The following is a 21,868-nucleotide window of genomic DNA, read 5'->3' as shown; positions in this document are numbered from 1 at the left end:
GTTGCAGGTAGTTTAAGCTTTGTACCTCCTAGTTTGGGAACCTCTGATCTCGATTGTTTCATGTAAACATCAACTGGTATCTTTTTATTATAATGTACATGTTTACAAACAGCCTCTTGGTAGTACAGAGCTTGAATATTGCTGAAGAGAGAGACATGTTTTTTCACCTTGCGCTCATCGGGACAAACACAAGAATACCAAATTTCAAAAGATCACGACAGTTTTTACCACAGTCAAAAAGGGTGCTGATTGGTTGGCAAGTCAACTCTGGCTGAGGTGTTGCCATGGAGAAAGCAATGTGGAACTGTAGGCACCCTAAGCTCCTGAGTAATTCGAAAAAAGGCGCAAGGCTTGAACATATTCCTTCGGTTTGCAGATAACGGGTCCCTGAGCCTGAATGTACATCACTTCTGGCAAGTGTAAAGTTCTTTTCTCCTGTAGTGTAAATTGTTGTGATTATTTGAAATTTGGTATTCTTGTGTTTGTCCTGATGAGTGCAAGATGAAAAGCTTCAGCAACGTGTTTCTCTTCTCAACAATAATGTGCATGTTCTGATATTAAGGAGTGATTGAAGAGCCGATCCCTTTCAAGGGAATGTTTACATTTTAGGTAAACTGATTTTATTTGTACAATGATTGAATTCTGCAAGTGTGGGGAAGGTGGGAGTTTTTTTTACACTGCAAAAGATCAAATCAGATTGTGTTCCAAGTGTTTAAACTCTCTTATTTACTTCTGAAGACTGTGAATAATGCTGATACTATGAGATTGCTGGATTATTGTTGGGTAAAGGTATTAAGGCTTATGGAACCAAGGCAAGTAGGTGGAGTTAAGATGTAGATCAGCCATTTTCTAATCGAACGGCAGAACAGGCTTGAGGGGCTGAATGGCCTCCTCCTGTTCTGTATAAATGTTTACCTAATCCTACAAGTGCTGGTTCTATAGCAAGTTTGTCCGTTTCCTCAGGGTTTACTTAATCCTATTCCTTGTCTTCAATTTCTTCTCAAAGTAAAAGTCACACTTGCAAATGTGGACACTGATTCCAAAATCTCCAGGCGCCAGTAAAATGCTGCCCCAATCAGCGAATTCCTTGCCTCTGAAATGAGAGTTTACTTGGAGCTGTGGGTATTAATCAACAATCTAGAAAATTGAGTTGAGAAGCTAGTATAACAGAGCAGCCACTCCCTCAGACATTGAGAACAAGTGCAGCCGATTCTCGTTACTGTTGGAAATTGCGATTCACAGACATTTGTAGGCTCTTTAATTTATTGATACCGTCCACATTGATCAAATATTCAGAGGCAGTCATAAATTTCCATATTTTGAGATCAGTGGATTTAAGTTTAAATTAAACAACTTTCATTCGTTTGGATGCTTAACGGAGTAAAACATCCCATCCCTGTTGGACGATATTTGGCAGCAGACTAGGTAGGAAGATTTCTGATCAGCTAATGAGGTAGGGTTTCAGAACCATCTTAAAGGAGGGGAAGAGTCCTGGGTGGGGGGGGGGCGGGGGGAAAGATTGGGGAGGGGAGTCCCTGAGAATTATTCTCATTTGAAAAAGCGTTTATTCTTCGGAATATACCGCACCCGCCCCACTTCACTTAGCCTGCCGTATCTAGTCCTTGTAGGAAAATCTGGCTATCATAAGAATCGGACTGTCATTACAATACAGCTCTGCCTCCTGGAGTGGGAAAGAAATTAATGGAGCGGTGATATGAGGACACTGTGTTGGACGGAATGCTATTGGCTGATTTATGTCTCACAAAATGTCTGAGTTACTTACCTCCTCCGTCAAAATTGTAAAGTATATGCCCCATAACATCACTCAAGAAAGGATATAGAGGCACTAGAAAAGATACAAATGAGATTGACAAGGGTGATACCAGAACTGAGAGTATATACTTGTCAGAAAAGACTGAACAGGTTGGAACTCTTTTCTCCAGAAAAGCGAAGGCTCAGGGCTGAACTGCTGGAGCTGCTTAAAATTAGGGAGGAATTTGATAGGATGGACTTGGGGGAAGATGTTTCTACTTGTGAGTGAGACCAAAACTCGGGACCATAAAATAGAAGATAGTCACCAATAAATCTGATAAATAATTCAAGGGGAACTTCTTTACCCAAGATTGGTTTAAATGTGGGACTCTCTGCCACATGGAATGGCTGAGGTAAATATGATAGATACATTTAAGGGGAAGTTCGATAACTACAAGAGAGAGACAGAAATAGGAGATTATGCTGAGGCTCGTGTGGAACTTAAACACTAGCATACATCAGTTGGGCTGAATGGCCTGTGATCATAGAACTAATAGAATCACAGAATAGTTACAGAACAGGAGGCCATTCAACCTGAGCTGACAAAGGGATCCCAAGCCAGATGGTGAAGCATGAAATTAGACGCAATTCTTTTTCTTAATAGTTCCTTTATTTACAGAATACAGCACTACATATGTCTGCCTCCGACTGACCAATCCAGTGTCCCAGCAGGACACTCTCAGATCCTAACCACTTGCTGTGTAGGAAAGATTTTCTTCACATCACCACTGGTTCTTTTGCCTTTCACCTTAAACCTGTGCCCTTTGGTTCTCAATCGTTCTGCCAATGGGAACAGCTTCTCACTATTGACTCTGTCTGAACCCCTCATGTTGTTTTGAACACCCCTGTCAAACCCCCTCTCCGCCTTCTCTCCCCGAAGGAACGCAACCCCAACTTCACCAATATGTCCACGTAAATGAAGCCCCTCATCCCTAGAACCATTTTCGTGAACCTTTTCTGCGCCCTCTCAGAAGCCTTCACATCCTTCCAAAAGTGCGGTGCGCAGAATTGGACACAGTGCGCTCCAGTTGAGGGCGAACCAGTGTTTTATAAAGAAAAAGCAAAATTCTGCAGATTCTGCTTCTGTTTCTGTTTTTGTTTTGGATTTCCAGCATCCGCAGTTTTTTGCTTTTAAATTCTGCGGATGCTGGAAATCTGAAATAAAAACCAAAAATGCTGGAAAAGCTCAGCAGGCCTGACAGCATCTGTGGAGAGAGAGAAACAGAGTTAACGTTTCGAGTCTGTATGATTTCTACTTTATGAAGGTTTACCTTTCTATTTTTAATCTGGCCTCTATTTATAAAGCCCACGATTCCAGATGTGTTTTTAACCATCTGCCCTGCCACCTTCAACAACTTGTGTGCACATGCCCCCAGGTCTCTCGGTTCTACACCCATTCTTGTGCAGTGGACTCGACATAGTGTGTGCGTGAGGTGTCGGTACCTCTCCCAAGTGCTTTGGATTTAGCATAGAAAATAAAATTCCGTAAAATTAGCATGTTTGTACAAGCAGGAATCTTATTCAGAGTTAAAATCTGGCTACTTCACTTTAAGGTATAAAGCCTTAATATATTGGTGATATGTTCTACTTGGGTCAGCTGTATTGAATGTGCTAAGTGTGGTAACAAGAGTCTCACTATCTTTAATTAGGCTATGCCCATTCTGATGCTGATGTTCTTCATCAGTCCCTCATCGAGGCCAACATTGCAACAGAAGTGTGTCTCACTGTTTTGGATATGATGGCTTTGTTCACTCATGTTTTTAAGGTATGGTTATTCAAATGGCATGGATCTTAGTTTGTTCATTTGGAATGGCCCTTTGTACTTTCCCGTCTCCCCTTAACGGTGCAGGTTTACGAACCCCATCTACCAGTCCTCACACTTACACTCAACACGGGGAGTTACATTGCGATTGCAGCACAGAAACAGGCCATTCGGACCAACGGGTCTACGTCGGAATTTATACAAACCTATGAATTAGGGTCAGGAGTAAACCACTCAGCCCTTCGAGCCTGCTCCGCCATTCAATAAGATCATGGCCGATCTGATTGTAACCTCCCGCCTACCCCCCCGATAACCTTTCACCCCCTTGTTAATGAAGAACCTATGCCTTAAAAATATTCAAAAAATCTGCTTCCACCGCCTTTTGAGGAAGAGAGTTCCAAAGACTCATGACCCTCAGAGAAAAAATTTCTCCCCATCTCTGTCTTAAATGAGCGAATCTCCCACAAGAGGTAAATCCTCTCCAAATCCACTCGACCAAGACCTTTCAGTATGTTAAAGCTTTTGATCAAGTCACCTCTTACTCTTCTAAACTTCAGTGGATATAAGCCTAACCACATAGACCTCCTCCCACCTCCTACTTCATCTCACCCTGTCAGCATAGCCTGCTCTTTCTCCCTCATGTTTTTATCCAGCTTCCCCTTAATTAACGAGTAGTTCCGAGAACATAAATGTTCATCCTGGCAGGATTAATTCAACTTTTGATTTACGGGTAGACGGGACTTGAAATGCCAATTGCATTTTTTTTTAAATCAGTGTTATAAGGTTTAAATGGAATAAATGTGAGAGCCGGAAATCTGAAATGAAAGCACAAAAAACATTGAAATGCACAGCAGAACCCCACCTGAAAGAAAGAAATTCCTGATTTCGAAATATTCTCATGGAGCGGTTGAAATGAGAAGCACAGATGCTTTTAAGGGGAAGCTGGAATCAATACATGAGGGAGAAAGGACTAGAAGGTTATGCTGACAGGGTGAGAGGAGCGGGTATGGGTGGAGGCTCAAGTGCGGCATGGACCCATTGGGCGGGATGACCTGTTCCACTTTGTAAGGTCGGGTTGCCTTGCCTGGGCCTTTTTCACAGCAGTTGACTGACTAATCTGAAGTTGATGCATTTGATGTGCTTTCTTCTCTAGGGTCAGCTGCTCACCGACAACGGACATAACCCACTGATGAAGAAAGTTTTCAATGTTCTCCTCTGCTTTGTCCAAATAAATCAGTCGGAAATGGCCCTCAAGTACGTTTTTGCAGCCCTGAGAAACCTTGTCTATAAGGTACCAACGTCATTCCATTTTAACTTTGCCCCTCTCCTCTTGACAGAATGCATTTACCACTTGTAATTCTCAAGTTCTGTCCATGTATTTTTTTTTTTAAAGAACACATTTCTGGGGTATTTTACTTTTCAGTTTCCATCCACATTCTTCGAAGGCCGAGCTGATATGTGCGCCACAATGTGCTACGAAGTTTTGAAGTGCTGTAACTCTAAATTGAGCACAATCCGGGGAGATGCATCCACGCTGCTTTACTTCTTAATGAAGAACAACTTTGAGTGGACGCGGAGAAAATCCTTCGTGAGAACTCATCTACAGGTCAGTGCTTTGTGAGAAATTGCCTAAAAGGCGGTGGAAACATGTTCAATTGTAACTTTGCACGCATACAAACAAACACACAAAATAGGAACTGAAGTAGGCCATTCGGCCCCTCGAGCCTGCTCTGCCATTCAATAAGATCATGGCTGGTCTGTTTGTGTTTTGAATTCCACATTCCCATCTACCCCTGATTACCTTTGATTCCCTTGCCTGACAAGAATCTATCTACCTCTGCCTTAAAAATATTCAATGACCCCGCCTCCACCACCTTCTGAGACAGAGAGTTCCAAAGTCACACAACCCTCTGAGAGGAAAAAATTCTCCTCATCTCTGGCCTAAAAGGACAACCCCTAATTTTAAAACAATGCCCCCTAGTTCTGGACTCACCCACAAGAGGAAACATCCTTTCCACGTCCACCTTGTTGAGACAGTTCAGGATCTTATATATTCCAATCAAGGCACCCCTCACTCTTCTAAACTCCAGTGGAAACAAGCCCAGTCTGTCCAACCTTTCCTCATAAGACAACCCACTCATTCCAGTTATCAATCTAATAAACTACCTCTGAACCGCCTCCAATGCATTTACATCCTTCCTTAAATAAGGAGACCAAAACTGCACACAGTACTCAATATGTGGTCTCACCAATGCCCAAAGGAGAATTGGATAGAGAATAGGAAAAAAGATGGGATGGATATGGAGAAGGAGCAGGACTAACTGGTTTGCTCTTCTAAAAAGACAGCACAGACTTGATGGGCTAAATGGCCTCCTCCTTTGCTGTACTGTTCTGTGGACTTTTCAGATATACTTTTGAATCTTCATCATTACCAGCAGTGCCTTGCTTCTCTATCTTGGCAATGTAATTTCAAAAGAGGTTATTTTGAGTAGAATTCAGTAATGTGTCATCATTCTCAAATTAGGAAATGCTGCAAAAATTATAATCAGTTATTGAAAAGTAATCGTTTATACTGTCAAACCTTATGTTTTGCCAAACGTGGTTTTGGGGATTTAAAAATTTTCAGTTGGCCTTGTTTGGCCGTTCATGTTATTATTATTACCCAGTGAGAAAGTTCCTTGTAAGCTAATCACTGCTTTCCTGAGTGAAACTTGGCGATTTGAGAGGGCTTTGTTTTGAAAGGCTTCTCTTTAATTGCTGAGTTTAAAACTGCTCACCCTGTGCTGGGTATGTCCTCTTGCTCACTCCATGTCAGCGCATCTCACACCCCAGTATCGTGTGGAGCGATGAAGTGGAGTTTTGCTCCAATAACCTCCCAAGGCTTGAACTGGTGCGAAGTAGATGTGAGAATCTTGCCCAGGTGAGGGAGTTCGAGGGGGAGGGGGGGAACATCCTGCATGTCCTCATGACGGTAGAATATGTGCCAGCTTAGTGGGAACTGTTGTAAAGTCAGTGTAGCCCAGGTTGCAGTTCATTGAATTGTCTTGTTTCATTTGTCATATCTGTGACCTTGAAGCTATATCTAAAAAGAGAATTAAGGTACACTGTGTTTAATTTCGAAAAGAACATTTAGGGAGACCAAGTGGTGAGGCACATGAGCACACTGTTCTTTCACCTTGTGACCTAGGCTCACGTGCAAGTGGAGCTCTTGGGAAAAAGGCATATAGCAGTTTGGAAAGACACAGGCAGTGACCTCCGCACCCCCCGCCTCCCCTAGCCCCACCCCCACGCCCGGTGCCAAATTCCACCCAGTTTGACTCCACATTGATTAACTGAGGTACCATAAGAACAAAGTAAGTTGAACCCAGTCAGTGGGGCGACTGTGGCCTATGGGATTCTGAAAGAAAGGCCAAATACTCTGCTAATCTTGCTGAAAAGAGAGACATGTTGTTGAACCTTTTTGTCTTGCACACATCAGGACAAATGCAAGAAAGCCAAATTTCAAGCTATCATAATGATTTATACTACAGGAGAAAAAGGTGCTGATTGGTTGGCACGTTGACTCTGATTGGCTGAGGTGTTGCCATGGAGAAAGCAATGGGAAAGTATAGGCTCACCAAGCTCCTGGATAATTTTTTAAAAAGGCACAAGGCTTGAGCGTATTCCAGTCTGTGAATAATGGAAGGAAATTGTTTCAGACCTGAACTCCACCACTTGATTGGCTACAGAAGAGTACGGGACCAATTTTAACCAGCCTCCCAGATGGAAAACCCTCGGGATTGGCTGGAATGTTGATTTGACACTGGCCCGAAATTGCTCATTGGCTTCACTGGGGAGTAAAATAGGGTAGGCTGTAAAATCAACATTGCAGCCATAGCCATCAGTTTGTGTCCCTCATGATAGGTTGCTCCCCCACCCCCCCTATGTATGAGTTTAGTTCAGCAGGAGACAGCGGAGCTTTTCAGAAGTTTGGTAGGAGTGGATGAATGTTTACACCTGTCATTAATCCACTTGTAACATTGGCAGTTCAAATAGGAGCAAGGTATGTTGAGCAGGAAGGTGAGAAAGTTTTCGCATGTTATTTCTGGCAGCATTGGTGGCTGATATGTTGAGTTGAAGTAACAGAAGTTTGGGAAAGTTTGCATTGATATCACTGGTTTTAAAGTAGTCAAACAGCCCAAGGTGCTCAACAAGGGCTGTGAGAAGGAAAACAAACTAAACCACAGAAAGAGAAATTAGGTCAGGTGATCAAAGAGTTTGGTTTTAAGGAGCACCTTAAAAGAGAAGAGAGAGGATGAGGATTTCAGAGCTTCGGACCAAATAACTAGAATAAGGAACTATATGAAGAAGCAGCGATGATGGTTGGTGAGAATGTGCGATTCACTATCACATGGAGTGGTTGAGGCTAACAGCATTGATGCATTGAAACAGAAGACAGGCAATGTATTGATATATTGTCTTTCATGATCACAGGACGCCCCAAAGCACTTAACAGCCAATGAGGTACTTTTCAATTGTATTTACTGTTGTAATGTAAGAAATCTGGAAGCCAATTTGTACACAGCAGGATCCCTCAAACAGGAATTACGATCATTGTTAACGTAATGCTAATTGTCTTGCTAAGGTTAAGGATGAATAAGGTGGAGGATATTGGTTAAATATCTTGAGCACATATAAAGAGGGACTGCTGGGATACTGGGTGAGTTAATAGATCAGAGGCAGACAGATGTAATGCTGCATTCTGTAAATAAATGAACTACTGTATCAAGAAAAGGATTTGCGTCTAGTTTTATACTTCACTGCCTGACATGGGATCCAATTATCCATAATGACCAGCTAATCCATTTTTTAGTGATTTTAGTTAAGGGATGAATATTGGCCCAAGTCACCATGAAGAACTTACCTTTATTAGCCCAGATTTAATGGGAGGTTCAATGAACACATGCAGGAGAAAGCAGTAGAAGGATATAGCGATAGGGTGAGATGAGGCGGGGTGGGAAGAGGCTCGTGTGAAACAAAACAATGGCATGGATCATATGGGCCAAGTGGCCTTTTCTCTGTAGTAAGAGCATTAGATCATTTTGTTTGTTTGGAATCTAAGTGATTATATTGCTTTCTGTAGGTGATCATCGCAGTGAGTCAGTTAATAGCAGATGTGGTTGGAATTGGAGGGACCAGATTCCAGCAGTCACTGGCTATTATTAACAATTGTGCCAATTGTGACAGAGCTGTAAAGGTGAGTGGCTTATGACTATTTAATTCGTGACCGATTGCTGTCTTTTTATTTTTGCGCGTGTGTTCCTATAACCAGAAGTCATGTGGCGTAGTGGGTAGAGCATATAGAATGACCTATAAATGGGACTCCGTCAAACCACGTGTCTCTTTGCTTGTAGGCCACAGGATTCCCTTCTGAGGTGAAAGATTTGACAAAGCGTATTCGCACAGTGCTCATGGCTACTGCTCAAATGAAAGAGCATGAGAATGATCCGGAAATGCTTGTGGATCTTCAGTACAGTTTGGCGAAGTCCTATGCCAGCACACCGGAGCTGAGAAAAACTTGGCTGGACAGCATGGCCAAAATCCACGTCAAGAATGGAGACCTATCCGAGGTAATTTTAACCAGACTATCGTTCTCTTGCTTGAAGAAAGACATGCAATTTTGCAGCACCATCCACAGCCTCAGGACATCCCAAAGTGCTTGACAGCCAATAAGTACTTTTAAAGTGATGAAATGTAGAAAAGTTGGCAGCCAATTTGTGCACAGCAAGATCCCACGAACAACAATGCGATAAATGGTCATCACTTTTTTTTTTAAAAAATGATCTGATGGTTAGCGGGTAAATATTGGTTGAGACACCGGGGAGAACTCCCCTGTCCTTCTTCAAAATAGCGGCCATAGGATCTTCTGTGTTTACCTGAGAGGGCAGATGTGGCCTCGGTTTAAGATCTGAAAGACGGCACCTCGGGCAGTGCAGTGCTCCCTCAGCACTGCACCGGGAGTGTCAGCCTGCCTCATCTCCTCAAGTCTCCTGGAGTGGAACTTTGAGAGTGTTAGCCTCAGTCCCAGCTCACAATGTGCAAATCAATCTTCCCAGCATTGGAAAAGGAATTTTCTTCTTCCAAGAATGTTGGCCTGACCCCATTGCTAACTCGCTAAACTACACGGGGTTAGTGTTAATTTTGAAATCAGACATTCGGCTTTTTTTCACAACTAAATTTTCACTTTCCAAGGGATGAGGGTCTGCAGTTAAGTGGGATAGCTTGTGTGAAGCTGTTCTCCTTCGAGAAGGGAAGTTTGAGAGGAGATTTGATCGAGGTGTTCAAAATCATGAGGGGAGTAGATGGAGGAACTGTTCCCACTGGCAGAAGGGTTGAGAACCAGAGGACATAGATTTAAGGTGACTGACAAAAGAACCACAAGCGATACTAGGAAATACCTTTCTACGCAATGAGTGGTTAGGATCTGGAATGCAATGCCTGAGCGTGTGGTGCAGGTAGGTTCAATTGTGGCTACCAGAAGGGAATTGGATAAGTACCCGAAGGGGAATAAAAATTGCAGGGAAAAGGCAGGGGAGTGGGATTGGCCGCATTGCTTTTGCAGGGAGCCAGCACAGCTTGTTGGGCCAAATGGCCTCCTTCTGTGCTGTAATCATTCTGTCACTCATTGAGTTTGAAATTGGGCTCTCCCCAATTAAGTACAGATGTTCTGTGATTGGGGACAAGGGGGCTGCTCTGTGTCAAATTGCTCATGCACCCAGGAATCGTCTACCTCACCTGCTTACATTTGCAGGTTATAACTTTCCGCTTTAACCCCACAGCAACATTCCCTGGGGTCACCGAATAGGTGTCCAGAGTTTGCCGGTTTGATGCTGATGGGACTCGAGGCCTCAATACCCAGGAGCACATCAGGTCTGTCCCTGAGCCAAGCCTTTTCACTGAAGTGTACGCAGAAACATGAGCTTAGATATGTTGCCCCTCGTTATCCCTGGGAAACTGCTGCTAATTATTAGCTCAATTGCAGCAAATTATTTTATTCTTTATTATTCTTCCAGCTGTATATTTTCCAAAATGTCATTTTAATTTGTGTTTGGTGATTGCTCTGCTCTTGTTTCCAGGCAGCCATGTGCTACATTCATGTAGCTGCACTCGTTGCTGAATATCTCAAGAGGAAAGGTAAGATTAATGCATGGTTCCTGTTGAAAGGGTCTTTTGGGTCAGTTGGTACCTCACTAAAAGAGGAAATGAAAGCTAGAACTTGCATTTATATAGTACCTTTCATGACCGCAGGATGGTCCAAAATGCTTTACAGCCAATGAAGTGCTTTTGATGTTCAGTCACTATTGAAATGTAGGAACACAGCAAGACCTGTAAACTGACTGAACAAGTTTTTTTTAAAGTGATGTTGATTTTGGGATAAATACTTGCCCATCTCTTCTTCAGAACAGTGCTGTGGGAGACCCTGAATGGGCAGATGAGGCTTCAGTTTAGCTTCTCATCGGAAAGATGTCACCTCCAACAGTGCAGCACCCCCTCAGTACTGCACTTGGGAGTGTCAGCCTGGATCACGTGTTCAAGTCTCTGGAGTGGGACTTGAACCCTGATGTTTTGACTTCGAGGTGAGAGTGTTGCCCATTGAACCACAACTGACCGTTTGACCTCAAGGATTGGTTAAGTGCAGCAGAACCTGCGGTACAAACCCAGGCTGAGATCAGAGTTCATCCATCGTTTTAACATTTGCAGAAGTAAACAAGATGTAAACTGGCCGTTTAGATCAGGCATTATCAGAAACTTAATTAGCCCTTGATTCATGGGAGCTTTAATGAAATAAATCTAATATCTAATCATTTCCTTTTCACAACCACCCACTGCCCCAAACAAAACATTGATGCACGTACTCAGACAGCCTCATGTTGGTGCAAGTCTGCTTTTAATCTGGTTATTTGGTATTAGATCAGTGAAGAGTTCAAATTCTCGTACTTATGGACTTTTACCTCCAGCTGAAATGCAAATGAAGCAAAGTACAATAACATAGAAAAAAAGCAGGCAATATCTTTGTTTGGTAAAAAGAAAAATCAAAATCAAAGCCCTTACCATCTTAATTTTCCAACTACAAGGAAGCCCATATCCACATGTACAGGTTTGTCCATTAGAGAGCAGTCTCACAATCCGCTCGGGTCAATAAGCATTTCCTTGTTCAATGCAAGGATATAATAACAGCCTGTAAAGGCCGGAGTTCTGCTTAGCCTGCCTTCCTCCTGCCTGAGTAGTTTTACCAATGATGTGTTTTTCTTTTAAGATTCTTGTCCATTTTAACCCCAGAAAAATATAAGCTACTTGTCCACCGGGTCATTTTGAAATGGGAGCAGCAGCAATGTTTGAGAGACTGATGCTTTTTGCCATTGGTGGTGGGGGTGGGGGGGTGTCAGGGGTTGGGGGGGAGGTGAGCAGTATGAAGGTAAAGGTCTTAAACAGAACTGAGTATCGATCAGCCATGATCATGGAATCTTACGCGCAGAAAGGGGCCATTTGGCCCAACATTTGTCAATTTCCTTAAATCTGAGTCCCCTTGGTTACTGACGCTCTTGCCAGTGGAAACAGTTTCTCTTTATTTACTCCATCAAAAACCTCCATGATTTTGAACGGCTCCTATTAAATCTCCCCCTTAACCTCCTCTGCTCTAAGGAGAACAATCCCAGCTTCTCCAGTCTCTCCATGTAACTGAAGTCCCCAATCCCTGGTGCCCTTCTGGTAAATCTCCTCCCCACCCTCTCCAAGGTCTCTAATCCCTTTCTGTCTCCATACATATATCTACCTATGGTCCATGTCTTAAAAATGAACCTTCTCAAGCCGTGTTTGCTTTAAATGGCAGAACGGGCTCGAGGGACTGAATGACCTCTTCCTGTTCCAATATTTCTCTCAATCTTCATTCACAAGATTGGGAGGGGGGGGAGGTGATGTTATGACACAGCAGTCGGTAAAGGCTGAGTTATTTAAAATCCCAGAGGAAAACTTGAAACAACTGTCATAACCTATATTTTCAATTGGTATGTTTGAGATGCAACTCTGAATTCAGGAATGAAACCACCGAGTCTCCAGAGGTTTTTATATAAATTAAATTAAACATTTATTAATTTTAATAAGCAATTAAACACATACATGTCTACAAATTACTACCGTAATAACTATTAAACAAATCCCCAAATTAATCATTCCCAGGTAATCTTCCCCAAGGCAACAATAACCCATAGACTTAAACAGACACCAGGAAAAGCACATTTTATCTTATGAATTCAAAATGAGGCCCCTTTCAATTTGATCTTTCGCAGACACAGTTTTAGGCTTACAGGCTTAGATATTCCATGCCTCTGACTTCCACACACAAAACGCTTCTGTATATACCTAGCCTTCCCTTTGAATACAAATTCTCATTGTATCACCAGGCCCTTTGAACTCCTCCTTTTCTAACAATAAAACCCCTTTCATAGCACCAATTTTATTAGTAATATAAACATATTGCTTGGTTGTCTCCTAGCTAGGTGCAAGATTTCACCCCCAGTTTTTGAATGGTTTATTCAACAAAATGCAAATGTACCCTCTACCTTACAGTTTAAGATCTCAAAACTACTACACATCAAAGCACCCAGGCTAGCTGGCTTTAATCCAATTAACACACGCAGACACACCCACAGACCCTACTACAAGTCCAATTTAAAACAATTTCCACCAACATTATATACATTGATATCTTCATGACAGCGACAGCAGAGTTTTTTTTATCTTACTGGACAATAACCAAAGGCCTGGCCGAATATTCCAGATGCACGAGCTCAAATCCCATCACAGCAGCTGAAGGAGTTTTAAATTCAATTAATTAATAAACCTGGAATAAAATGCTAGTCCCATAAATAATGATCATGAAAATACTGCATCGGTTCACTAACGTCCTTACAGGAAGGAAATCTGCTGTCCTTACTCGGTCTGGCCTACATGCCGCTACAGATCCAGGGCGATGTGATTGACTCCTCACTGCCTCTTAAGTGGCCCAGCAAGCCACTCCTTTGTATCAAACTGCTGTAGAAATTGTGGGTGTACCTACCCCACAAGGTGCATGAAGGCAGCTCACCACCACTTTCTCAAAGGCAGCTAAGGATGGGCAATAAATGCTGGCCTCGCCAGCAACATTCACATCCCAAGAATGAAGGGGGAAAAAAAACAATTACAAAACTCAACTGCCCTCTCTGAAATAATGTTCACTTTACACCTTGTCTGAATCTACGAGCTGTATTTGAGTCAAACCTGTCTTGGTATCTTGTATTAAGTCAAATATTTCTGACTAATCCTTTACACAAACTGAGCCTTATTAATTTAAATATTTCCATCATGTGTCATGCAGTCTACGCTTTTCATGATACAAGATTTTGGTGACTATTTTACTCAGCAGTTGCCTCCCACAGATTGATTTGACTTCCTAAGAGCGCTATAAAACACCAGCCTGCCTTACCTACGGTTTTGACAGAGGATGATGGAATTCAGATAACTTCAAGAAACTTACTCTGTGAACAAATTTAAACCTGTTAACCTCCGGGCTGCCGTCTATCACTGAGAAAGGGAACGTTACTGTGGTTGGGCGCAGTTTGTGATGTACCACGTGCACTCTTTTGATGGATTAAAATTATCTCTGCTGCTGACGTAGGTGGACAAAAAGGCATCACTGTTTATCTGAAATTTCTGTAACAACACAGTCCGTGGAATTGGTACCTAGAACATTCTGTACAAACATTTAAAACTCCTCAAATTGGTGGTACCCTATAAACAATATTGGTAAACTTAGTGATTCGAAATGGCCAACCATTTCCTGATGATACAGTTTTCTTGGAGTATGATATATTCAACTTGCTGAGCTTTTCCTTATGATTTACGGTGTTGGTAAACTTAAGGCCATCCAGAACTCTGCCAGTCTCCCAAGTTGTGCCGAGTTGCCTTAACCCATCACCCAGGCCCTCGGTCTGGAAGCGACTATGTTAAAATTCTCATTCTTGTTTTCAGATTCCATCATGGCCTCATTCCTCCTTGTCTCCATAACATCCTCCAGCTCTACAACCCTCAGATAATCCTGGCCTCTTGAGCATCCTCAATTTTCATCTCTCCACCTTTGGCAGTCGTGCCTTCAGCTGCCTGGGCCCCACGCCCTGGGATTCTCTCCCTAAACCTCATCAACTATACCTCCCTCCCCTCCTTTGAGGTGCACTTTAAAACTACCTTTAGCTTATGGTGATCTGCCTTAATATCTGCTTATGTAGCTCAGTGTCTAACTTTGTCATTTAATGTTCCTCTGAAGAGTCTTGGAAAGCTTTTAACCATGTTACTGGTGCTATATAAATGCAAGTTGTTGCTATTCTTTTGTTGTTGGTAATGACAAGTCGTGGTTGTGCTATATTTGTTGAATGCAGAGTTCCCTCAGATAAGAATGTGCTGTCCCATATACAAACAGGCTTACTGAAACAAGCAACATAATACATTGAATTAACGAGTGATTATCCCAACTTTCATAACTAGAACCTGCTTTCCAATTCCCGCTCGGATTGGTTCCTTTGTTTTATGTTTCTTGATCTCCTCTTTAAAAAAAAAATCGGCACCAAACAAAACTTTGGCTAAAATGGGCTGTGAAATATTCGGGCCGTTATTTGCTGAATTTATTTTTGTGCTACATTTATCCCTTTGGACTTGGTTCCATAATCTTCTATCGTAATGTGAGATCTAAGTTTAAGCATCATTCAAATTCACTGGGAAGATACCAGAATCGTCCTAGTGTGTTTATGTCCACCTGAGAGGACAGGTGATATCTTGAGCAGTATAAATCAGATTTATAAGTGTTATCGGTTACTATTGCTTATGAATGATATGAAAGAAAAAATAATACCAAGAAGAGTAGTTCAGGTAAACATATTTTCATATTTTGCTTGTTTTCTCAAAGGTATTTTTAAACAAGGCTGCAGTGCTTTCAAGATGATCACACCCAACATCGATGAGGAGGCAGCAATGATGGAGGATGTAGGAATGCAAGACGTCCACTATAATGAAGTGAGTTAACCTGGACATTAGCATAACTATTGGTATTACATCTTTCAGTATTCAGACTGGCTTACTGCTGTTTTTGCTGAATTCATGACTCAGTCCTTCCGTCACTGATTACCAAACCCACCACTTGCTTTGATGGAATCTTTACTGCTCACATTTTTTTTTGTGTAATTCTGTGTTAGGGGGTGTGAACCATTGTGCGTATTGCTAAGTCAAGAAATTCATGCTCGTCCTAGTTGCAGTGTTCCCCTTTATATTTCAGGATAATAAGCTTCACTGGCAGAAAAAAAAGCACGTGCATTCCTATAGCGCCTTTCATGACTTCAGGACACCCAAAGCTCTTTCCAATTAATGAAATATTTTTGAAGGGCCCACCATTGTGATGTAGGAAACGTGGAAACCAATTAGCACACAGTGAACCCCTTCGAACGGCAATGTGATGATGACAAGATTTTTTTTTAAAGACGACCTCATGTTGGATGAGAGATAACTCCCTTCTCCAAAATTGTCCGGTGATAACTTTGGCATTTACCTGAGGGGGCCCGAGTTTAACATGTTACTCAAAAGCCGACACCTCCAGTATTGCAGCATTTTCTCAGTACTGGACTGCAGTTCACTAGTATTGGTGCGTTATAACCACCACTAAGGATAGGAGGAATCTTCTTTCAGCCTATCTCATTATCACTAAATGCAGAATGTACATTGTAAGCAAACTGCAGGGTGATAACAATGTACTGAAGTTGCAGAATTAGTTATCAACAGTTATAAAATTACTGTTAATCTCTTCTCATTGATTAGAAATAGTTAATCATTGATAAGAATATAGTTGACGTAATTAAAATGTTGCTGGCTCTATTAGAACATTATTTTAATGCTCAACTGTCCTGCAAAAGGTTTGAATTACTGATAATTAGTGTTTTTTGTGGTACTTCAGTCATTGATTCCTCCTGAGTCCCAACATATGAGGAACGTTTGAGGACTCTGGGTCTATACTCGATGGAGTTTAGAAGGATGAGGGGGGATCTGATTGAAACTTACAGAATACTGAAAAGCCTGGATAGAGTGGACGTGGGAAAGATGTTTCCATTAGTAGGAGAGACTAGGACCCAAGGGCACAGCCTCAGAGTAAAGGGAAGACCTTTTAGAACAGAGATGAGGAGAAACTTCTTTAGCCAGAGAGTGGTGAATCTATGGAATTCATTGCCACAGAAGGCTGTGGAGGCCAGGTCATTGAGTGTATTTAAGATGGAGATAGATAGGTTCTTGATTGGTAAGGGGATCAAAAGGTTACGGGGAGAAGGCGGGAGAATGGGGTTGAGAAACTTATCAGCCATGATTGAATGGCGGAGCAGACTCGATGGGCCGAATGGCCTAATTTCTGCTCCTATGTCTTATGGTCTTATGAGTCGGCTAAGGCAGTATTTGACTATTTAATTGTTAAGCGTCCCACAAGCTAGGGAAGACTGCAGTCTGTTGAGCCCTGTGCCAGTGGTGACTAGTAAGCCTTTCCCATTAGCTTCTCTGCACGGACTGAGTCGGGTGTAAGGGACACCACAGTGGAATAGAGTCATGCTTTGCACATGATTCACCAATGTTGTTTGGCGAATCTATTTCCCATTGTATGTTGAGGAAGAATGAGTCTGAAGCTAGCCTGTGCCTTAAAACCAGTTTATTTCCAAGACAGCAAGGTAAAGTCACAGGCTCTCCCAGAGAGTGAAGTGGTTTATAGACTCGTGCAATGATTCCCTAAACCTTCCCCCAAGTGGGGGCAGCCGTGCTTAATTACCAACTTAAAGCATGTATTCTCGTACAGCACAAATTCAGCATTAACAGATTGCTGTTATTTTTATAAGCACCAAAAAAAAACACAAGTGGATTTTCTTTACAGAAACATTTTTTAAAACTGAAGACAGGAAAATAAATCACCCATTTTATAAAAAAAAAACACTTGCATCCTGAGTCATCCTTCTTGAAATAACCCCAACAATTTTTCACTACAAGCATTCCTTTTGGTCAAACAATCTGATAACTGATGCTTTGCATCAACCCTTTGGAGCGCAGAGATTTCCTTTATCTCCACCATTTGTTTTAGACTTGCAATATCAATTTGGCATTTTATTTTCACTCGCTCTTTGGAGTGTACATTTTCCCCAAGGGATCGATTGTCAGTATAACATTCAGTTGGGATGGTTCCTCCTTCATTACCTCCATGTAGTGTTTCCCATGACATTTTAGATAAAAGGAATGCCATGTCAGACGCCCCTCTAGTGCGAGAGTCTTTGCAGACAGAGTGCTTTTTACTCCTCGCTTTATTTTTGGCTCCTAAGCCAAGGGGCAGCACTTCCTGTTTTCACCTACACAAAAAAACAAAACCCGCTGCACTTGAAAACCCATCGACAAGGCTTGTGTGAGAGGTGTCACCAAATGCGATCAATTTTCTATTCTTAGGGTCGCCCAAAGATGGAAACTCGAGTACACGTTTCTCCATCTTTAACTTTGGTGTTTTGTTTTGCCCGCAAGATATCGTGGACCTTGGGATGTTTCATTATAGCGCTCAAGAACAGTTCAAGAACATCAAAACTCACATCCAGCCTCATCTGAGTGCCCAGCCAGTTTAATTGTCCAGCCAGACTTAGCAGCTGCTCTGTCTCTTCCTTGGTAGCATCCTTGCTAAGAGCCAGCCCGACTGACTGCAATAGGGCCACTTTCTAAATACGATTACTGATGCAAAGTAGCCTCAGACCTATGCTGTTTTATTTCCAACCCAGTATATTTCAATGCCCCTTTAGCCTGACTCCCAGTCTTAGAGTCTGGCCTAATCTTGTCAATAACTCTATTTTGAAACTCACTCGTGCCACCTCACGGGAAATCTCAACACGCATCATAAAGATGCCCACCAGTTTCCCACCATTGTACCAGTGAAACAGGGCAGGAACTGCCTTCAGTTGGAGACAACCCACCTTCAACACCGATCAAACTGAAAGCTGCCGCACCCTAGAAGCATCATTTAAACCATGCACGTGCTTATTCAATTTCCAAGGTTTTCCCTCCACTTCTGGTGCCGTCTCATGGGGTTTGAGAAACACATCCCTCTGGAGGTCATTTCCCCCTGCAGAAATGTAGCTTTTATATCTATCGACTTCCACAAAAACGTCACCAAAAGGGCCAAAAAACTTATCGAAATTACCTTCATGGCCGTGGGCGAGTCCACTCTGATATCTTTATCCGCTAAACATTCTTCAAATCCTGGGCCAGTAACCTAACCTTGGCCTTAAGTGCCATTTTGTGCAGACCCACCTGTGATAATGCTGGCTGACCCCAATCTGCGACTGCTGAATACACACCCTACTCCCTCTGTTTAGCCTCCCTTATGGCTTTATCCCCCAACTTGTCAGCCGCTACAAAAACCTCTCAGTCGTGGGGACTCCTGCTTCTGCTACTTTGTTGTAATGATGCAGCATTCTCCACTCTACTGCACAGCCTAGTCAGGCTGCAACCCACACTTGCCTGTTTAAGTCTTTCTGGGCTTCTATTGTCAGATCCCCTGCTTACCCCATTCAGAGGCCCTATTCGTGAACATTTCTTCACCTGGGATTCACCACCCGACCCATCACTGCAACTTGGACTACGCTTCCTTATTTTCCATTCTCGTACTCCATTTTCCCAGTCCTTGGCCTTCACTGCTTGTCCATCATCCTGGACATTAAGCCAATTCTTTTATTTTCCAGTAGATTTTCCTGTCCATCCCACGATTGCATCCCTCCAGTTATCCGATTCTCCTGAACCCGCTGGACAGAATAGCCCCTTCCTGTTTGTCAAAGTCAGATTTTTTTTTAAACCGATATCTTAACTCCTGATCCATTAGATCTCGACCCTCTGGCTGTGCCCCACAAAACCTGAGTATACAAAGCTTCAACACCTTCTACCACATTGTCAGTATTGGCAAATTCATAATTCACTCTGATGACCCGTGAAGGATGGCCTTTTGTTGGATTCCCATGTTGAATCATCACAGTTTTCCCTTCACGTTCTATGACTTTCCCTGGGCCTTTCCACTCCCTTTCTTCCCCCTCTTATAAATAAACCAGATCACCCGAACCTAAATTCTACCGCAGACAGTCTTATGCGGTGTCGCAATGCTTGCCTAATTCTTTCTGAAACCCCCACCTTGCTGAAAGCTTTCCTGCAAAGGAGTTTTAAATGAGCAGAAAAGGAGAGCGAGCTTCAAGGCCAGGAGGAGGCATCCAATAGTGCTGGAGGCAACTTCAGATTTCTTCCGTACACCAACTCTGGTACAGGCTATACCCCACCGCCATTTGTAAAGAATTCTTTGCATGCGCTGCCTATGCCAATGTCATTATTTGCAATCCGGTTGTTCAGCCAGAATCCTACGCTACACTGATCCCTCTCACATAAACCATTGCGGAGCAGACTCAGCCGCCACTGTATACATAATGATGATATTCAAGTTTTCACCCATGTCCCGAAATTCCTCGTTCGCAAATTCCCCTCCGTGATCCGTCGGGAATTTTGGTGACGTTCCTAATCCGGTACCCACCCATTTCTCCATGACCTTAACAATGGTTGATTTGTCCTTATCATGTATTACTATAGACAGGTTAAACCTAGTCACCATAACCACAAAGTGTAGCAAAAAAAAAGAAAACCAATTCCTGTCCCATACTTTCAAGTCCATTGCCGTATCATTACATTCCCTGGCCAGTGACAGGCTCACTACAGGACATGGCGGTGCCTTTCGATATTTAATACAAATGTCACATTGAGCAAGCCATGGCTCAATAGGGTGGTGGTATTCTTCATTGACCATTCCAGCATCCTGCTGTAGAGATTTCAGTTTTTGTGGCATTGGATGTGCAAATTTTGGAAACAATGCATGAAACAGAATTCTGAAGCTCAAGATGATGATGGTGACTGCCATGGAGGAATCGTGTTGGTCACTGGGAGTTTGAATCCGGTGATGAGTATTTATTTGATTTATTCAACTGCGCAGTTTTAGATAGCGGCTGCACTTGCACAGTGTGTGGGGTGGATTGGCTTAACTGCTACCTGGAATCTCTGAGACAAGCTGGCAGAAGATTAAGGAGTATGGAATCTCTACTTACTTCAGGTTTGAGGATGATAACACACTAACGTCTTCCAAAGAGTAGTCCTCCTTTGCAGGATAGCTGGGATCAGTCTCTTCATCAGGACTGATGTGGTCTCCAGCGAGATACCTCTATTGTTGAGCATATCTTCGTTTGAGAAAAGCACCAATGAAGCTAGACGTGGAGAACCTCAGAGCAATTGTGTTCAGGACAACTGTGGATCTACTCTTTTACTCGGTCAGGCCATCACTGCCTGCCACTATAGAAGCCAGATGTGTCTTGTCAAAGAGTTCAAGCAGTCTTGTTAACTTCTGGGATAATAGTTTGGTGGACAAGATGATTATTTGAGGACAGGATTTGAAAACAAGGATGAGGATTTTGAGGCATTGTCAGACCGGGTACCAACTTCGGTCAGCAAACACGTGGGTTTGGGTGAACAGGATTTGGGGTTAAATGAAGAGGCCAACCACAAGAGCATTTAATTGTAAAGTCCAGAGGTAGCAAAATTATGGGTGAGGCTCCCTGACTTGAGGAAGCATTTGGACAAGCAAAAAGGAAGTGGGAAAGTGTGAATATTTTAAAAGCCCCCTCAAAAAGGAGGAAATAGGACAAAAGGAGGCTACAGAAAGACATAGATAGGTTAAGTAAGTGGGCAAAGGTCAAGCAAATGGAGTATAATGTGGGAAAATGTGAGATTGTCCATTTTGGCAGGAAGAATAAAAGAGAAGTATATTATCTAAATGGTGAGAGATTGCAGAGCTCTGAGACACAGAGGGATCTGGGTGTCCTGGTGCATGAACCACAAAAGGCTGGTATGCAGGTACAACAAGTAATTAGGAAAGCTAATAGAATGTTATCGTTTATTGCGTGGGGAATTGAATACAAAAAAGTTGGGAGGTTATGCTTCAGTTATACAGAGCACTAGTGAGACCACATCTGGAGTACTATATACAGTATTGGTCGCCTTATTTAAGGAAGGATGCAAATGCATTGTAAGTGGTTCAGAGAAGGTTATTGGATTAATACCTGGAATGGGCAGGCTGTCTTATGAGGAAAGATTGGACAGGCTAGGCTTGTATCTGCTGGAGTTTAGAAGAGTAAGATGCGACCT

The 21,868-nt window shown here is 42.6% G+C and overlaps 1 protein-coding gene across 2 annotated transcripts in view; it reads left to right on the top strand.

Annotated features, from left to right (window-relative positions):
* LOC144683047 (dedicator of cytokinesis protein 9-like) overlaps window positions 1-21,868 on the top strand; it is a 304,955-nt gene that overhangs the window by 244,005 nt on the left and 39,082 nt on the right. For both annotated transcript variants that reach the window (XM_078546055.1, XM_078546054.1), the window contains exons 39-45: window positions 3,462-3,577; window positions 4,728-4,865; window positions 4,998-5,180; window positions 8,697-8,810; window positions 8,968-9,183; window positions 10,690-10,747; window positions 15,549-15,655. In XM_078546055.1, coding sequence (XP_078402181.1) covers window positions 3,462-3,577; window positions 4,728-4,865; window positions 4,998-5,180; window positions 8,697-8,810; window positions 8,968-9,183; window positions 10,690-10,747; window positions 15,549-15,655 — 932 coding nt within the window. The remainder of the gene's footprint in view (window positions 1-3,461; window positions 3,578-4,727; window positions 4,866-4,997; window positions 5,181-8,696; window positions 8,811-8,967; window positions 9,184-10,689; window positions 10,748-15,548; window positions 15,656-21,868) is intronic.

Source organism: Cetorhinus maximus, chromosome 7 (genome assembly GCF_964194155.1).
Source record: "Cetorhinus maximus chromosome 7, sCetMax3.hap1.1, whole genome shotgun sequence".
Classification (NCBI taxonomy): domain Eukaryota; kingdom Metazoa; phylum Chordata; class Chondrichthyes; order Lamniformes; family Cetorhinidae; genus Cetorhinus; species Cetorhinus maximus.
This window is presented reverse-complemented; position numbering and strand designations above follow the sequence as displayed.